Source organism: Mytilus californianus, unplaced genomic scaffold (genome assembly GCF_021869535.1).
Source record: "Mytilus californianus isolate M0D057914Y unplaced genomic scaffold, xbMytCali1.0.p SCAF_10, whole genome shotgun sequence".
Taxonomy (NCBI): domain Eukaryota; kingdom Metazoa; phylum Mollusca; class Bivalvia; order Mytilida; family Mytilidae; genus Mytilus; species Mytilus californianus.
In genome coordinates, this window is record NW_026262582.1 from 43,920,716 (window position 1) to 43,940,920 (window position 20,205).

A 20,205-nucleotide genomic window follows, 5' to 3' on the forward strand; every position below is an offset into this window, starting at 1 on the left:
CATTCATAACCACCCGCAGAATATCTTTTTTTCCCCAATGATCCAAACAAAAGCGCAAACGTAAGCCCATCTCTTGAAATATAATTAACAATTATAAGATTAACAAGATATTAATAATAACCGTTTTGTAATTCTCTGATTTATCGGCCGATTCAATCAGAGGTGGGCGTGATTAGGGGTGTTCAGGAGGCGGAGTCTAAACTGACAGGAAGCTTTCAGCATAAGGACAAAATGAACGGTTAAAGTTCGAGTTAACTTGAAACGTGTTAATATTTGAAGTGTTTGCAGATTAAAGGATAATATCGAATTAATAATCGTCTATGTATGTTCAGGTATGTACGAAACTTCGGCTAAGACTAAGTGCATTAAAACAAATAAGGACAGAAAATCATTGTCGCGTAATTATTTTTTTACTAATCATGATCCATTAATTTATCACAAATCTATGCTTCAAGTACACTTACGATTTTTTCAACAAATGTCAACAGACATTGTTATTATTTGTTTCTACTTGAATTATGATAATATTGTGATTAATTAATTAAAGAGTTTTCAAAGGATACTGCTCCGTTCATAAGCTTCAGATTTACTTTCAATTCATACTTCAACATTTTTCAGAACAAAGCGATACAGACAGATAAAATAATATAACATCTGAACAGTTGCCATTGTTAAAAATTTAGTCAGTCTTTAATAGTTTTCATTTTATTTTTAATTCAACTTTGATATAGAGTAGTGATCAACTTTATTAAGATTTCACACTTTACAACTTAGCTTGAATAATTTATGTTTATTCACCATTGAAACAGTTACTACGTATTAAGAAATAAGAAAATACAAAAATGGTCCTTGGCTTTTTAATGTTAAAACGAATAACTTATTTATATAACACTGTTTTGTAACATTGACAAATATATAATATAACTGTAGGAAAACGATATAATTTGTTCACGGAAGGAAACTAAGTTATTGTCGTTTCTTATTCTTTTAGTTTAACAATTATTTTTCTTTCATAATCCGGGAAAATCTCAACATCCTACAATTTTATTTTATTTGTTTAAAAAAATGTCCGAAAATTCCGTAAAAACCTCGATATAATATTCATATTGTAGTTTGAACATTTCAAATTAGCAAAATATAGAGGACCGGGATGTTGTTAAAAGATGCATACACCCCCAAAGGAGAGATACAATTGTTTACTTCAGACATGATACAAGTATATACGAACCTACGTTATAGATAAAAAGATGGTTATAGATATTGAAGATTATTGACAAGATACAAGTATACAAATTACAAAATTCCCGTTAGAAAGTTAGGTGTTATATCTTTGAGTTTGTTTCAAATATTATTAATATATATTTACTGTTCGAATGATAGCACGCAAACTACATCTTAGAAATGGGAATTTCATATATCAATCGTGTAAAAAATTAAATGGTGATCGGAATTTCGGGTATAGCATATATACATTCGGGTAAATTCTGAGTCAGCGTCAATATTCAAAGCTTCTATCACATTTGATTAGATTTAGGGAAGCAAATCAAAATATGAATAAAAAGAGATTTTGGTTATACACCAGAGTAACTACAAACCAACAACACTCATGGGAAAATATAGTATTCTCCCTACCAGAATTTAAATCTAAATTACTTGAATCCATTTAAGATCTATTTGATAGAACTGTCTGAAAATCCATCAATAGACTTTTCAAAAATAATGCCATTAATACATCTTAATCTAGTTGAAAAAGTTTTTTTATTCCTTGTTTTTATTTAAGAGGAAATGCACCATTACATAGATTTTATTCATCAAATAGTATTTATAAAAGAATATAAAGATAAGCAGATGGGGTATGATGCCAATGAGACAGCTATCAACTAAAGACGCGATGTAAACAACTATATTTTTTTCAGTCACATATATTAATTATCAAATACAGTTTGTTAAATATCATTCAAGTCGAATGGATCAATTACGCAATTTTTACAGGACACTAGTTGTACTTCATGACTTGACGAATCGATAGGACATTTTAGCGAAAAGTTCAGATTTTCACCTGTTTTAGCGAAAACTAAAATTACCAATGTCCATTTTAGCATCACCAAATTAAACATTGATAGTAAACATTTTTTACTCAATTAACTAATATATAAATATTTAATGCTTATTTTAAATCTTAAAACCGCTCTTTATTGACATATATGTCAAATTCAGTAAAGTATAGCACTAAAAGTCTGTATACTTTGCACAATTATACCAATGATCATTGAAATTATGCATTCAAATATTACAATATAAAAATAAGAAGATGTGGTATGATTGCCAACGAGACAACTCTCCACAAGAGAACAAATGACACAGACATTTACAGCTATAGGTCACCGTACAGCCTTCAACAATGAGTAAAACCCATACCGCATAGTCCATTTAACCCTATGATTTATATTCCAGTAAACGTACGTTATGGACTCCCTACAACATTGATTTTAGAATTGCAATAAGAACCCATTGTTCTGTTTATCTTGTTTTTATTTCCTGTCCTTCTTATAGTTTGCCGATATGATAACTGAGTCCATCAAACATTGCATCGTTCTTTGTTTGGTTTGTTTAAACAAGATTTATTTCAATTTTAACCAAACCAAAATAAGTATTTTTCAACTTGGTAAGTTTCGTTGAAAATTCCTTTCGAAAAATGCACAATTTTTTCTGCTCATATTTGTTTTTTTTAACTTCAAAGCTGCGTTTACCTTTCAACCAGATTTTAGTTTTACTTTCAAAACAGCATTTACTACTGGCCACCTTCATAAACTATAAAAACATATAATATATATATACATTGTCTGTTCTATGGTCGGGTTGTTTTCTCTTTGACACATTCCCCATTTCCATTCTCAATTTTATGTTTAGTTTTTCTATTGCTATGCTGTTATGCCGTTAAAATATTTTCAAAGATATTGGGGTGCATAAGGAAATATTTTCAAAGAGATTGGGGTGCATAAGGAAATATTTTCAAGAGGAGACGGGTGCATAAGGAAATATTTTCAAGGAAATTTGGGTGCATAAGGAAATATTTCCAAGGAGATTGGGGTGCATAAGGAAATAAATATACACAAATGGATATCTATTTTAAAACAGGCCATGAAGTTCGTAATCGTACCCCTGTTCAACGAACATGTTTCGAAACACAACTTAGAATACATGTGATGTTCAACTGCATTATTTGAAATCAATTTATAAGATTTATAAGGATCCACCGACTCATTTCACAAATAATATTTCAGAATAAAAAACCTGCAGGTCATGAACATTTATGTATAATCACGATAAGTTTCATTTTTACGGCCATTCATCAAGCCCTTGGAGTGGATGCCATCAACCCTAGATTTTCTCAGTACCAACCTTATCTTCTGTTCTAAGACCGAGCATTTTTTCCTGCCTTTATTTGTTTCTAAATTCTGTCTTGCAAATCTGAAGTAAATGCAGTGATGTAATATTGTTAAATCTGTTAGTAAATTTGAGTTATTAGTATGCTAACCACATATGAATAATTAAATACTAAAAATCGTTTACTAAAATTTAGCAGTAATACTTTTTAAACCGTTTCAGAAAATACGTCATTATAACACACGTATCTATAGCTTAAACACGAGCTGATTAATCTCAAACAATTCTCAAAAATTCATTTCCAGAATCAAGATTTTACTGTAAAATTATATTTTGAAGCATATTATTTCCCTTGTTGGGCAGTACAACTGATTCTTGGCAATGAAGACCAATGAAGAGTCAACTATTAGCGGCTTTTAATCCTATAGTTTATTTAAAGACAATACTTGGTTTTATATACATTTTGTTAAAGGTCTTTTTGCTCTTAACAATCTTGTACTCAATTCGATTATTAAAGGGAAATGTTGAAAATTAAAGTTACAAATGGTTTTTAATTTGCTTATAACCATTGCTCTACACTGCAGCGAATTAGTATTTGTAACAGTATACTTCCAACAAGAGAATTAACTCGTATTCTATTGGCTTTTGGAAGCGTGTTTCCAGAAAGGGCTATAGCCAAAACTCGTACAAATAAATGTACCAATAACAAGAAGTTGAACGCTTTTAGATCATACTTTTATTCTTTAGTGACAAAAGAATACGTTTTACCGTTGAAGATTTAAAACGGTTTTTGTACACATTTTTTTTCATACATTATGAAAAACGCCAAATCACTAATAACTGTATGACCCGTGTGAAAACACGAATAGAATATCCAACATGACAGATCGTTATAGTTTTAAAGAAACAACGGTCCTTTTCATAAAAAAATATTACGACAAAAATCACTGGTATCGGAGTGAGGTAATTGATGATCAATTTAATAGTAAGATTTTTTGGTACAAAGAGCCACAATTCTTATTAGTAAAGGAAATTTCTAACTTATAATCTTCATTACTAGATACCTTTGTGTGCAAGATTTCTAAAGTGTAAAGTGCAATAGATAGAACATACAAAGAAAGAAAAATCGAATAGTGAAAATCGACAAAGCTAGGTTTACGGTTTCCCGCAGTTTATATTTGACATTAATCAATAAAAAATACAAAATTTACAATTTAATGTTATTGTACTCCAGCCTTTATTATTAAAAAGAATCTAAATATAGAATATAACCTATTGCAAACCATTGAAAAAATACACAAAATTCAATAAGAATTGATGAATTTTTATTTACAGTGTATTTTTCCAATTCAACAGTTTTGTATTAATTGCTCTAAACTACCTTAATTTGGGAGTAAAATCACGTGACAACTGTATAAATTTGATCACATGCTGTAACAATATAACTCGTTCACGACTTCAAATTAGCGAACAAGTTTTAGAGACAACATATTGTGGCGTGAGATTGTTATTATACACGACTATTCCATACGTTCCTCTGAAAAATAAATTGTACATTACATGTAAAGACAATACAACTATCTTCTGGTGAAAAGCTAATTCCTTGATATTATTAGCGTTAGGCTATCTACTGATGACGTTATAACTGCTCTACATTATCTTATTTGCCTCTATTGCTACATATGTAACTACATTATGGATGCGATATACATGGCTGAACGGGGAAAACAACATTGGATCAACTATATATATATCATATACCAACTATTTTCTCATCGTGTGTATAAAGGGCAGCAGTTTTTTTATATTCTCATTAAATTTTCTTTGTTTCTTAAAAGGAAATTCATATAATCCTGATGGAAAGGTCGAGGTTGTTCTTAGATACGATGTTTTTATCTTGTACTGGGACTAGCTGTGACTATAGTATGTGTCGTGTTAATTATTTGTCTTTTTTGCCTTTTGAACTGTTACTTGTATATCTTCTATTCATGAAAAATATTCGCTGCAGTCCTGACAAAAGTTAGACGCTTAGCTGGGAAAATCCTTGATTTTCGTTGAATCGAGCTTCGATATGTTGCTAATGAGCCGACATAGGCATATTTCTTTTTCCAAGAGTTTCTTTCATATTCGGCATGTCTTATTGTTGCTGCTTCAGTTATCAAACATCGTATGCACTATAAACACTTGCTTAATATGAAGTTTCATTTTTTATATAAATTTAAGCAGTCAAAATTCTCAACTTTTCGGGAATTTTAAATGTTGTTAAAAGAAAAGTAACATAACTTAGCGTTTATCCGGGAATTGCAACATCTAGATATGGGTTGTTGTCAAATATCGCTAAGACCAAACAATGAATAAAATGAGTTTATGAGATTAAAAGAATTCTAATTCAATGTTAGGCTGTTCTATAAAATTGTATATCGTAATTAATTTGTTTCTTTATTTTCTAGGACCCCCATCCGTTTGGTGGAACACCACTTGCACTATTGGCTGCTCAGTGCAACAAGATAAATGATAGAAGTCCACCACCGCTAGCCGATGCTGCGGTAGGAAAAGGTTTTCACCCATGGAAACGGTCACCAACTTCATTAAACGGACCTACGTGTCCACTCACAATAAATCCTCAAAGACCAACGGCAATCACATCTACGACTGCATCTTATTCATATCCTAAGACAAGTCCCTTATCTAGTTGTACTGGAAGTTACGATCGTGAGTTTTTACATTCTATGATGTCATCAAACACACAACCTGACGTCACTTCATCATCATTACTTCAAAAGATGCACAACGAATCAGCGCTTTCTGGATCGTCTTTAAGTGGACTATATTCTAGAGTGCCAACAGTTACAACAAATCCATATGAACATTGGTCATACCCTAATTCTCACAGCATTAAATCGGAGGTAACACCTTCTGTCAATCCTGCGTCTGCGTGGTGGGACTTGCACACAACGCCATCAGCTTGGCTTACCGATGTTAGCGGTGCAACTTCCGGTTTTCACTCACAGATTGGTGCTAATTACCCAAACAACGAATATGCTCTTGGACATGGGCTTAGTTCAAATTCTACACCTTACTTATCAACAGGACAATCATTATTACAAGACACTTATAAATCAATACTGCCGACGCAGTCCGATTCGTCTATGACACCGTATTTGTCACGTGTTGGTATAAATGGAAATGCTAGTCCAAGGTCAAATAGACGTTATACTGGTAGGGCAACATGTAGTTGCCCGAACTGTCAAGAATTGGAAAGGCTTGGCCCAGCCGCCGCAAATTTACGAAAGAAAAATGTTCACAGCTGTCACATTCCCGGATGTGGAAAAGTGTATGGAAAATCTTCACATCTTAAAGCTCATTTGAGATGGCACACCGGAGAACGACCGTTTGTTTGTAATTGGTTGTTTTGTGGCAAACGGTTTACTCGTTCTGACGAATTACAGCGCCATCTACGGACACATACAGGTGAAAAACGTTTTGCTTGCCCTACTTGCAATAAACGTTTCATGCGTAGTGATCATCTTGCTAAGCACACAAAAACTCACACCGAAGGTAAAAAATCCGGAAGTGGTTCCGATACAGAAAATAGTACTGACCAGAAACTCATACCAAAGAAGGAAATTGGTGGCAGTGATCACGCAGCTTTCAGACCAAAAACCGAAACAAATTAATCGTATATTGTTTAATTTGTTAATTGCATTTAAATCAATTAGCTGCACTGAACTCTGATAAAGAAATTGTCTATTGTTACATCTTTTCTGTAGTTAAGTAATTTTATTGTTAAGTGTGTTTTTCCTGTACCAATCCAGTACTTTCCACAGTAATTATACAGAAAAAGAAAACAAATGAGACAAATGAGACAAAACGCAAAAACAATAATTGTTGACAGTTAAACGAAGAATGGGTGCCATTTTAACGAGATTGTTCTTTTTTGTTGTAAAAGTTCTTTAAATTGTTAAATAAATTATTCACAATAACTGAAGGTACAATTTGTAATCTGTTCAAAGGAAAACAAAAACTTGATAGAGTAGATGTTATTAAAATAAAAATAAGGAGATGTGGTATGATTGCTAATGAGACAACTATCCAAAAGGCCGCGATGTGAAAATGTGAAATAATGCAAACGAGAAAACCAATGGCCATTATTTATAACAAAAACCAATTTACGAAAAACAGATATGAACCAACAACAACCACTAAACAACAGGTTCCACTTTGTAAATACAGCTGTTTCACAAACCACGCCTCTTTTGGGGAGATAATAATAATCATAGATATTTTGTTTTGTTTACCTACTGGTTCCCGGGTATGACCTCTATGTTTCATCTCGCAGAGACATAACTTGGGAATGTTACCAGTATAAATACACATGGATAGCTGCTAAATTGAAATTCTGAGGAAGACCCAAAGTGAAGGGAAGGGTAGTACAGAAATGTTGAAAATATGCCGCACAGCCCTATATTTTGACCTTTGAAAAAAATAGTAGTGCATATGAACTTTCCATTCTAGGATATAATTTTTTACGAAACTTCATCATGAGTAAAAGTGGCACAGTTTTAGCCGTAAAAGGAGTTCCTATGAGAAATTGCATTATCTATATTTACAGAAGTGCAAGCTATAGGCTCCTGGCTTAGAACAGGCACATATAAGGTTATATTTGTTCACATCAACTATTTCAGACATTTTTATCAAAAAAAGATTCAAATAAAAAAGCAAGAGTACATTTATTTCAAACATTTAAAACAGGTTTTATTAGTATATAATTTTTAAACTAGCTTTCCAGTATTGAGAGTACTATTTAATCAGTATACTTTACGTCTTTTGTCTTTTTGATTTGTCTTTTTGTGCTAAGTACAGATCTGAAGAGTCAAAAGCTCTTAACATCTGACTTTGGCAGTGTATTGTCCTGTTGTAAGGTTAAACCACTGTCTAGGGTTACCGGAGGGTGTAGCGCTTGTAAATATGTTGAACCCCACCACATTCTGTCAGTGGCTGTCCGAAGCCAAGAACCTGTAATCCAGTGGTTGTCGTATGTTGCAGTCTGTCATATCTGTTTCAATTTCATTGTTGAAGTATACATTAGACCTTCGGCATTCTCTTTAAATTGTTTCACATTTTGTCATACCGGTACCGCCTTCTTTACTATAAGATATGGGTTTTGCTCACTGTTGAAGACAGAGAGTGACCTTTGATTGTTTACATCTTTGTGCTTTGGTCTATGGATAGTTGTCTTATTAGCAATCATCATACCACGTGTTCTTATTTTTTTGTATATACGAATAAAAAGGTGGAAGATACTAATTAAGGAGCTGTAAAAACCATCATGACAACACCAAGACCAAACGAAAATACGACGAAAGATCAAACATCGACCCTTAAACACTACACAGAAAGATTAAATCGAGCAACACGAACATAAAAAAGGACGAAGGTGAACATACGTACTTATTTTAATTGTAGATGTGACATATGTTACTGGTGGGACAGGAAATACCATTTTATCCTTCCGGAGCTCCTGATTTCACCCTGTTAATTAAGAGCGGATTCTCGTTCCTAAATTTTTTCGGGTAAAATACAAAAGTCCTGCGGAAAGGACACTGTTATCACTACAGACGAGGTTTATTGACAACATGTAATTTCATTTGTCATAATTTTGCTAGAAATACAATCGGGATCAGTTATTGTCTCTATTCAAGTCTGTCAGAATAATATGTCATAGAGTTATTGTAGGGTAGAACTGTCCAAAACTGTCAGAAACTGTATTAAGGGAGCTACCATTTGATTTTTATGGGGGGGGGGGGGGGGGGGGGGGGGGGGGGAAGGGGCTAAGATGAAAAATTTTGTCCTGCCTTTTTTTTTCTCTCTATTCGGTCCTGCCTTTTTATTTTTCACTCTATTCGGCCCTACCTTTTTTTTTTTTAGTTTATCCTGACTTTTTTTTACATAAATTGTCATCCTGCCTTTTTTTTTGGCAAATAATCTCATCCTGCCTTTTTTTTTACTCAAAACTCCTGTCCTGCCTATTTTTTTCAAATTTCATCCTAGCCCCCCCCCCCCCCATAAAAATCAAATGGTAGCTCCCTTTTAAGGTATCAGGAAACAGGAAAACTGATCTAGATAAATTCGTCATATACCGGATTTAAAGTTTTGTACTTCAGACGTGCGTTTCGTCTTACATAGACTCATTAGTGACGCTCGAATAGAAAAAGGCTAAAATGACCAAATAAAATATGAAGTTGAAGAGCATTGAGGACCCAAAATTCCGAAAGGTTCTGCCAAATACAGCTACGGTATTCTCCATACAAATTTTAAGATAGGTTAAAATAATCCTAACTGTCAGCATTGTCATCAAATGTAACATTTTAACAAGATGCTATAAAGAAATATATATACAAATATAAAGCTTTCTATTATATAAGTTTTTTTTCTTTCTTTGTCTTTAATGAATTTGTCTATATAAAGATAAGTAAATGTTGTATGATTGTCAATGAGACAACTATCCGCCACATTTGAAAACTATGATTTATCTAATTTTGCTCAATTATGTGTTTTGTGAATATTGATTTCATTGGCAATCACATATATTATTATCCTTATTCATTCTTTTAGCTAGCTATAAAACCAGGTTTAATCCACCATTTTCTACATAAGGAAATGCCTGTACCAAGTCAGGAATATGACAGTTGTTTCCATTCGTTTTATGTGTTTGAGCTTTTAATTTTGCCATTTGATCAAAGACTTTCCGTTTTAAATTTTTCTTGGAGTTCGGTATTTTTGTTATTTAACTTTTTAAACCACGGGTCAGGACAGCCATGTCAATAAAATATAACATTTTTTACCTGTCCGTCATTATTAATTCATATAAAAATAAGGAGATGTGGTATGATTACCAATGAGACAACTATCCACCAGAGTTCAAATGAAGTGGATGTAAGCAATTATTATAAGCAACCGTTTTGGCCTTCAACAATTAGAAAAACCCATACCGTATAGTCTGATATAAAAGGCCCTAAATATAAAAAATGTGAAATAATTCAAACGAGAAAACTAGCGGGCTAATTTATAACAAAACAACTTATTTTCAGCTTATTTTCTTTTATTTAATGTTTTCTTGCTTAAAGTATTCTGAACAGGGTCTTTCAATAGTTGGTGCAAAGTTCTTTTTCCAGTTGTTTGTTTTCGTTTTTTGTTGTTGTATTTTAATGCGTCTAAACCCTAACGTTTGTTATCGAAATTAAATGGAGGACGATGCCGATGTAAAATTAAAATAGATTTTCGAAATAAGGTATATATTTAACTTCGTCTTAAACCAGAAGTAATCACGGGTATGAATAGTCCACGTCTAGAAATATTAATATCTATAATAAGTAGTTTTAATTTGGCAGAAGAAAGATCGGAACCAGGCGTATCCAGCTCACCTCTAATAACACGTTTGGTACTGCTAGACTCAAGCTAGCAGCCACTCGCTAGCAGCCACTTTGGTACTAACGAGATGAACCTTTCTTGAAAATATGTCATGTGATTACTTGAACTATGTGTTACAGTTTAAGCTTATACATTTATGCTCGATCAATGTTTGTCGACATCAATCCACCGACACAAAACTGTAAAAACGTCTAGAGGTCAAACATATGCAAAGTATTCAACCGTATAAATTCAATACACAAATAGTATGTAAAGCGCTAGTCTGCGTCGCCTCAAGTTCAGAACAAATTTGTTAAGATCTGTCAATAATTTTAATCACAATAAGACTATGTTTAATAAAGATGAAACAGAAGAGAAACATTTACAATTGATTTCGTTTACATGGCGTATTTAGTCGAATTGGTACTGATGACATGTTCGAATGTGTACACTATTATTTTTGTCTTATATAACGCCATACGTAAGCTATTACTTTTGTCCTATATAACGCCTCTTTGTGATTTCAATTGAAAATTACATGATTTGCATGGGAAAACTGAAGATGCAACCAAAATGCTGTCTAAACTTGAATATGAACGAAGGACCACTACAAGCTTTGAGAATAGTATTGAACTGCGTGTTCATGCATGTATTTTCGCTCGTGTTATTTCATATGCATAATGTTCAAGAGAAAAATATGCTAAACAAGCAATACGTATAATTAAATTTCGATAATAGGGGAACATATTTTTCATACTACCGCATTTTTTTAAATATTAGGGCAGTTTTTGGAATAAAAGATGTATATAAAAATTTAGGGTCGTTAAGAATCCATTTAAAAGAGTTTAGCTTTCATTATAATTGACAGTAATTCGTTTCGTTAATAATTTTGGTTTGTCAATAAATCGACATATTACCCGATTAATACAAATGACACTCTTTATTATACGAAACATGTTAGGGGTTGTTTAAAATTATATCATAAATGGGCTATTGAGTCCTTTGATCGTGTTAACAAGGACTTTCGCATAAAATTAGATTTTCCGGATGATTGGTTCTGCCCTTTCTCCGTCTTTTGATTCATTGTGCTATAATATTCACGATCAAGGACTCATCGTATCTGAATCAGAATTTTTCGCAACAAAATAAATTATGTTTAAATTGAATGAAGAGACTTGTTTCCTTATACAAACCATATTTTCTCTCTATTTTTGACTCATCTGGGGTTAAATGTTTGATTACAAATTAATGGAGGTTTCAACAAAGTAAACCGTGATTCAGAAATTTAGAAATGAAACATATTTGAGGGGCCTGATGGGGGGGGGGGGGTCTCATCACGATTCACGAGTTGATTTTTTTGTCAATCACGATTCACAGAAAATAAATTTCCATGATCACGGATCACCAAAATATAAAAAGAGTAAAAAGAGTAATAAATCTGTAGAAAAACGGATCACGATAGCGAAAATGCGCCGATCACGAAGAACGAAAATAACCCATCAGGCCCCTCATATTTAATGTTATCCCTGAATGAAATGAGAACTACATTAAAAGGATGTGTATTGATAGCTGTTTGCTTAACGTCCAGTGGCATATATTTTACTCATACTTAGAATGACAAAAACAAAAAATCAACGAGGAAATATCAATAACAAAAACGCAATAAACATAATAACTTTTAACATTTTGAATTTTACAATTGAAAGGGACAACCAAGTACGTTATTTTCAATTTCCATTGAGTATTAGCCGCTCGACATTACACAAGCAACGATTAATGAATTATCTTTTTTCTTAAATGTTGATCCCGAATTTTAAACATGAAAGCTTCATATTCGAAACAAATTAAAAAAAAAACAGAGCACGCACGTTTTGAAATAAGTATAAAATAAGAAGTATGGGCTTCCATTTTGTAAGTTTTTTTTTGGTGATAATTCCATATGGAATTGTGCTATTATTGTTTATTTCATATCTAAGGATTTTTTGCTGGAATTCAAAATAACAACTATTTCACTAAAACCATATGCACAAAAAGAGAAGTCGGGTATATGATCACGATACAGCAACCCGAAGACACAAATGAAGTCTTCATAGAAACAAGTGTCAGAACATCACAATGCATGTGCTTGCTTTAGAGGAAAACGAATGTTTGCCGGAAAGTGTTGTCTTTGTATCCATTTACTTAAATGTTTGGCAGGAAATGCATGTTAAAATGTATAATAATTGTATGGCAGAAGTTACCAAAAATTTGAAAATAGTTAGAGATATGCATTTGAGATGAATGTTTCTAAAATATCAATTGGTTAATAATATAGGTGTTACTTAGCTTAACGATTTTATGTATAACCCAGAGTGCTGGAAACATCTATAATTACAATGGTATATAATTTTCAAGCGAAATATAACAGACAAACTCAGTGTCGTCTGTAAAACTTAAAAAAAATAGATTTGCGAACAAATAAACAAAACATTTGATAATATATAAACATGATAAATGCAGAAAAAAAAGCATGTACTGTTTGTATATTGAAACAAACTTATAGTTTCCCAATTAAATTGATTCATATTTTTCATCTCGGGGCCTTTTATAGCCGACTATACCATGTATACGGTATGGGGTTTTCTCATTGTTGAAGGTTGTACGGTTGCCTATAATTGCGCACATTCACTTCATTTGAACTTGGGTGGATAGTTGTCTCATTGGCAATCATACCACATATCCTTATTTTATATTCAATTACGAGTCCAATACCCTTAGAATCAAAGTTTTGTATAGGACCCTAGTATGCTTTTAACCTGGGGCCAGTTTCACGAAGCTGTCTTAGGACTAAGACATGTCTTAGGATGGTCTTACGACATGTCTTAGTCCTAAGTGGGTTTCACAAAGTGGTCCTAAATTAGGACACCTCTTAAAGTTGGTCATAAAGTTAGGACTACACGAGAGGTGTCTTATGATGGTCTTAGGATAGTCATAAGTTTATTTATATAAATTACACTAATTTTTTATATTAATTTTGTAAATTATCTTATTATTATCTAATTATCCATTCTCCTTTTCCGGCTCACAACTAAATCTTTTTTTTGGTTGACGGATTGTCATGATTTGTCAACAATAAACATTCGATGTATTGGTATCAAGAATGCACGATTTTATCCTTTAACCCTATTATAACCGATACAGTGACAAATTGAATTCAACTCACTTATACAAAAAAAAATCATAATTTTATTCCTTTTTCTCGATTTTGTATTTAAAGTTCATTTGTATATTAGTATATTATCAATAGATTATTTATATAAATAACACTTATTTTTTATATTGATTTTGCAAATTATCTAATTATCAATACACTTAGTAATTTATGGGAAATACATACTACATTTACATGAAAATTTAAAGAACTTGCGACAGGTTTATGTTATCTTTGCTAAGATCATCCTAAGACAGCTTCGAGGCGAGGTCTGAGATATGTCCTAGGATAGTCATAAGAGGATCATAAGATATGTCCTAAGATATATCTTATGACAGGTCTTAGGATAGCTTCGTGAAACCGGCCCCAGGTTTTTTTTTTTTTGTGTTCAGAGCAAATCAGTTTTAGAAGTTTATTTGTATATGAAAACCAAGTTTTGATATTGAAGTTTAGTTTGAAGTTCTAATTCAAGTCATTCCTACTCAGGAATATCATATTCTCTAAACTTATTAACAATTATGGAAACTTACACAATATTTTTTTATATTTTATAACAATACATTTTAAAAATGTATCTTCAGATTAATCTCGCATATTTTGTAGTAAATATATTATATTTCCTATTTTGTAAATTGGAAATTCCAAAAAATATATCTATAACATCTATTATTATAGATATATTTTGAATTTTACAAATTTATATTGTGAATATAAGATTTTCGAAATAATAATAATGACAATTATTTTTGTGTAAGTAATACATAATTCGCATCATATTATCAGGCCTCGAAATTTAGATTTTGGTGCATTATCATGCTGACGTTCTAAATTTTATTTCCATCTTTGAAGTATTAAACCACAATAACATTAACATTTCAATATAATCACGACTGCAAGTGAATCTTCTGTATTCTGTAAGAAATCTAATGTGTTTAGGAGATAATTACAAGTCTAATGGCGAATAAAGACTGTGATCTTTATATTTATCTGTACTGAGCACTTTGTTCAAGCTTTAGGTTAATTAAATCCTTGATAAACAAAATAAAAATATTTTATAGTCATAATAAAACTAATTTATTTCGAATGTTTGGACAATCAATGAACTATCGTAACAACAAACATTCAAAGGATTCCGATTGTATGTTATGTCATGCGCTGTAGAGACGCATGCCGTGACGAGATGTTGAGAACAATTGAGATTGTCCGAGATTTTGCAGTCAACAATCATAAAATGTTAAGAACGGATACAGGTCTTTTGTGAAGTTTGTTTGTACGGCCAATGGCCTGGGGAGTATAATTAGTAGGGACTAAGCACATTCTTTTCAAAAGTCATCTGGCTGGTTTCAGTGCACGGACATAAAATGTCATTTGATAAGGCATTGTCCACGACTGACCAGCAGAAGAAACAAACAGCAGGGCGTGTTTTCCATGTATTCGACAAAGATAATGGACATATTTTTACATTTAGTACATAATGTTTGAAATAAACACGAATTTCAATAACAATCCTTCAAATCGGCGTTAAAATCTTAGAGAGTTGTTCTACACTTAAATTTAATTGGTTCAATATTAAAATACTTTCGTATAACAAGATGAGTGCCTTTGACCATGACCAGTGACTGTAAAATGGTGAATGTTCATCCCGCAGTGAAGAATTCTAATCCTGGAGTGAAGATGTTCATAATCTCAACGTTAACGTAATGGGCACACACCAAAGTTCAAAACCATTTTTAGATGTTAAGCAGTAGTCATTACAAACCTTTTCACAGGTTGAAATCACAAACTATTTAAAACTTGAATACTTTTTTTTATATTTTATCTTCTCGTTAACGCAAGCGCAGTTGAATATAAGTATTTGCATCTACATACAAAATACATATCAAAATTTGTCAGGATGTTTTTTTTCACATATTATTATATTTATCATTATTCGTGTGTAGTCCAAAATATAAATAAAACATCGATACTGCCGAACAACTACTTTTGAAATGAAAACAGCACCTGCCAGCAATACGAGTATAACATTAGTGTGAGCTGTTTGTTTTAATCTAAATATTTGTTACTATAATATAATCGACGCATTGACTCTTGGACACTTGCTGGCATAATTGACAAAATTGTCTTTGTTGGATTGTTTTCCTCCAGGCAGTTCTGCAAAAAGAAACGTAGCGTATAGTTTAGCTTGATGTTCTATTATCTACACTTCTATGTTGATCTGTGCTCAGCCTTGTTGGTCTAAAATTTGATACTTGTCACCAATAACCTCCAGTAGCAAACATGTAATGCAAGTTTCAAGACGAAAACAAATTGATATATAATTCAATGTTCTCCAAAGAATGTTTAACGGGACGAAGAATAGATTTATGAAAATAAGAAGATGTGGTATAATTGCCAATAAGACAACTCTCCACCAGAGACCAAATGACACAGAAGTTAGATTGCCAGTATAAACAAAAGGATGTGGTGCTCAGGAGCAGAATTCTAATCTTGATATTGGACAACATACAACTTCAAATTTTCTGCTAAAACTATTAAACTTCTGTTTTTGTACGTGACTATCCTAACACGGATTGTCGAAAAATAACGTCTAACTCTAACCGAACGTGTATGGCTGTGTATTTATACATCCCTCAAAAACATATGTCGTATTGCTTGCCCAGAAAAGCCCTGGCCTGCTTTTTTTCAAAAAATCTTATTAAAATTAATCTTAAGTAATGAAAATTCAATATATTTTTGATCAATTTTAGTCGCATGATTTTTTCTTGAATGAAGGCCTGGTGAATGCCGAATTACGTTTGGCAAATTCACGTTGGTAAACGAGAGTTTAATGACAATTAAAATTAGAAATCCTGTAAGAGTTTAATCCATAGTAGTGAATACTGGACCATGAAAAAGTCAGAAAAAATGCAAACATTAAATTTTACTGTTTCTCTGGAAACTAGATAAAATAGTATGAACTATCGGATCCGATTATTCCATTAAATGACAATTTGAGGGACGATAATTTTATATGTTTTGAGGGGAGGGTGGCTGGTTGCAGGAGGATATTTTTTGCAGATGGAATATTCATTTTCACACGTTTCTTGACCAAGGTTTTAAAGTAAATAAACATATTTTCAATTTTGTACACGGGAGTTTTTCTTTCTTTGTATAGATGGAATATTCATGTTCACATGTTACTAGGCCAGCTTTATTAAATTATCAGCTTCAGCGTCCCCGTCGCACCTCCGAATCCTACATTTATATGTATACAAGCTTTTAAATTACTTCAAAGGCATACAGAAGGAATTTTAACACCTTGCACCGCAACATAATAGGCTAATATAGTTATCAAAGCATCGTCATGGTTATTGCATAAAGAAGGAACTTAAACATCCTGAACTGAAACAGATTGTGTACGGATAGGTATACAACTGTTAAATTGTCACGTGGTAAAGGTAAAACGAGGCAATTTCAACACCCCATAGAAGAACAATTTAATGAAAGCAGTGACATCAATAAATAAAGAAAAATGAATTTTGCTTGAAAGTAATAAGGGGACGATCATTTTCCACAGGGAGTAAACGAACATTCTAACCTACGAAATGAGGAAACAACTGAGTACAAAATCGAAAATATATAAATAGAACTTGGAGGTGCGATAGGGACGCTGAAGTGCGATGGTCACAATGAAATGAGATGGTCTGAGCCGGAGTGCGGTGGTTCTTTCGCGGTAGTCTATAAGACGCGTGATAAATAGTTTAAAAGCTACAGATGTCCAATTCTTATAAGAGTTTGAATTTTCTATTAGTTAGCTTATAAATACCAAACATTCAACATTTTCTCCAGTTGCAGTAAAGATCAACCTGGTGATCTATCTCATGTCTAGTTCTTATCCACAGCAGCCGTATAAAACAAATTGTTAGACTTCTACATCGACATGTGAATATGAAAAATATAGAAAATATATAGATTATGTAGTGACTATCGCACTTCGGCATAGCAATCAAGAACATAGCGCCACAATTCCACCATCGCACTTCCACGTGATCAAAAACGCACTTCAGCGTCAAACCATCGCACTTAAGCTTGACCATCACGGTTCATAGTACCATCGCGGCTCAAAAGTCCTACATATATTTTACATGTTGGTCTTCATCAAACTTTATTATCCAAAATCATCAAATAGTATACAAGTAATTTAACTTTGATGTAAGCCAAACTTGCATTATTATACTGGATTAAATATGATACAATTATTTTCTATAAATATAAAAGTTATTTGTTGTAAAAGTTTTTTTCGCTTCAAAATCATTTTACATTTCTTTTCATAATGTTTGAATTGCGCCACAGAATGTAGTTCACACTGTAATTTGGAATTATCGTAAGAGATGACAAGAAAATTTAATTCAAATTTTGATGATGAGAAAATAACATTAGAAAAAAATTTATTTAATTATTTTCCTATCTTATCAATATTCACGGTATTTTGTTGACTATTATATTAATTGCACCCGTGTTTTGTGGTATATTTTCGTCTGCAGTATTCTCATAGATATTATTAGAATCGCTTAAGTGAAATTTAAAATAATTACAAAATAGTCATAAAATAATTTAACTTGTCATTAAATTCAATGATTAAAAGCAGATGTCGTGACATACGGAAGATACATAATTAAACAACAATTATACATTTTAGCCGCAAAAAGCCCTCACTTCAAAAAGTAAGTTGAAGATTCCGTTACTGCAGGAAAACTCAGTTCGGAGGTTAATATTTACTTGATTGTACAGTTTTGGGGCCTAATTCATAGTGACATTGTACTGTATATCATTCATATATATTTAAGTAATGGTTGAGTAAACTTGAAAAGACAGATTTGCAAAAGCAATTTATATAAAAATAAGGAGATGCTGTATGATTGCCAATGCGACAAGTATCCACCAAAGTTTGCTTTTTTCTGAATCCTATAGATATTTTTCTCAAGTGTATATAAACTCATCATAGATACCAGGGTTGAAATTTTGTATTTGCGCCAGACGCGCGTTTCGTCTACAAAAGACTCATCAGTGACGCTCGAATAAAAAAAAAGGCAAAAAGGCCAAATAAAATACTAATTTGAAGAGCACTGAGGACCAAAAATTCCTAAAAGTTTTGACAAATACCGTATTTTATTGTATGATGATTTATCTAAATAAATATTGCTTAAACTAAATTTAAGAATGAGAAATTAAAAATAATTCTAATAAAACAGTTGTTTGAAGTAAAATGAATTTAGCAATACATACCCGTACTTTTTTTACATTAAAATTTGGTCGCAGGTTGTTCTTAACGGTCTATCTAAATGTCAAACTTGTCTTTTTGATACGGATAACCCGTCTTTCAAGATCTGCAAAGATATATGCTAATTTTCACTGCAGACGGTGATAAGCATTTCATATCGGATGCATAACGTTCAATGGCAGATATTACATGTATACCTGTGATATGATCATGACGAGACCGATATGCTGAGCTAGGGTTTAGCAGTCTAGATCACTAGATAGAATTCTATATCGGAAAGCGGGAACCATTATATCCGGACATTTTAATACTGACTCTGAACCAACTCGTGTGTTCCGAAAGTTTCGCACAGAATTTGCTCTTACTCTTAAATGTCAAAATTTCATGGAGAAGCAGCATTACCAATATTTACCTAGGCGATAGGGTACGGTCAAAATATAGGATATAATTGATTTAGTTAGAAATTATTTTTTCTTTAAAACAAAACGTATGAAAAGACAACATGTAGATACTGATGCACAGATTTCAAACATCGAGTCTTCTTTTTGTGTTATAAGCATCGATTTTCACTTCAGGAAGATGATATCTGTCAAAAAGTGCACGTACAAATTAACATATTGGCATTTTGAATGCATGCAAAATCGCATTACATCTCTACGCGACTGTGCATTGAGTTGCAAACGTAAGAATATGTTTTATTTCATTTCAATTATTTTATCATTTGAATTAAATAAATACTAGGTAATTTTATTAAACATACAATTTTAACTATAAATCAATCATAAAGTCAGTGCAATCCATAATTATATTATTATGTCAGCTAATTTGCTAAAGTGACGCGCGCTTCGTTTAATGGGATATTTGATAAAGATCTTAAAGAAAACTAGTCCCTTTAAATCATAAAACATAAAACATATAATATTATTTTTGAATGAAAATTGAAGAAATTTAATTGTAC

General features: G+C 32.2%; 1 protein-coding gene across 1 annotated transcript; it reads left to right on the forward strand.

Annotated features, from left to right (window-relative positions):
- Positions 1 to 268: 268 nt before the first annotated feature.
- Positions 269 to 7,353, forward strand: LOC127718194 (transcription factor Sp9-like). Its single transcript, XM_052224162.1, has 2 exons — positions 269 to 332; positions 5,838 to 7,353. Exons 1-2 carry the CDS (start codon positions 321 to 323, stop codon positions 7,062 to 7,064), a joined length of 1,239 nt encoding a protein of 412 aa, XP_052080122.1. The 5' UTR covers positions 269 to 320; the 3' UTR covers positions 7,065 to 7,353.
- Positions 7,354 to 20,205: the final 12,852 nt, after the last annotated feature.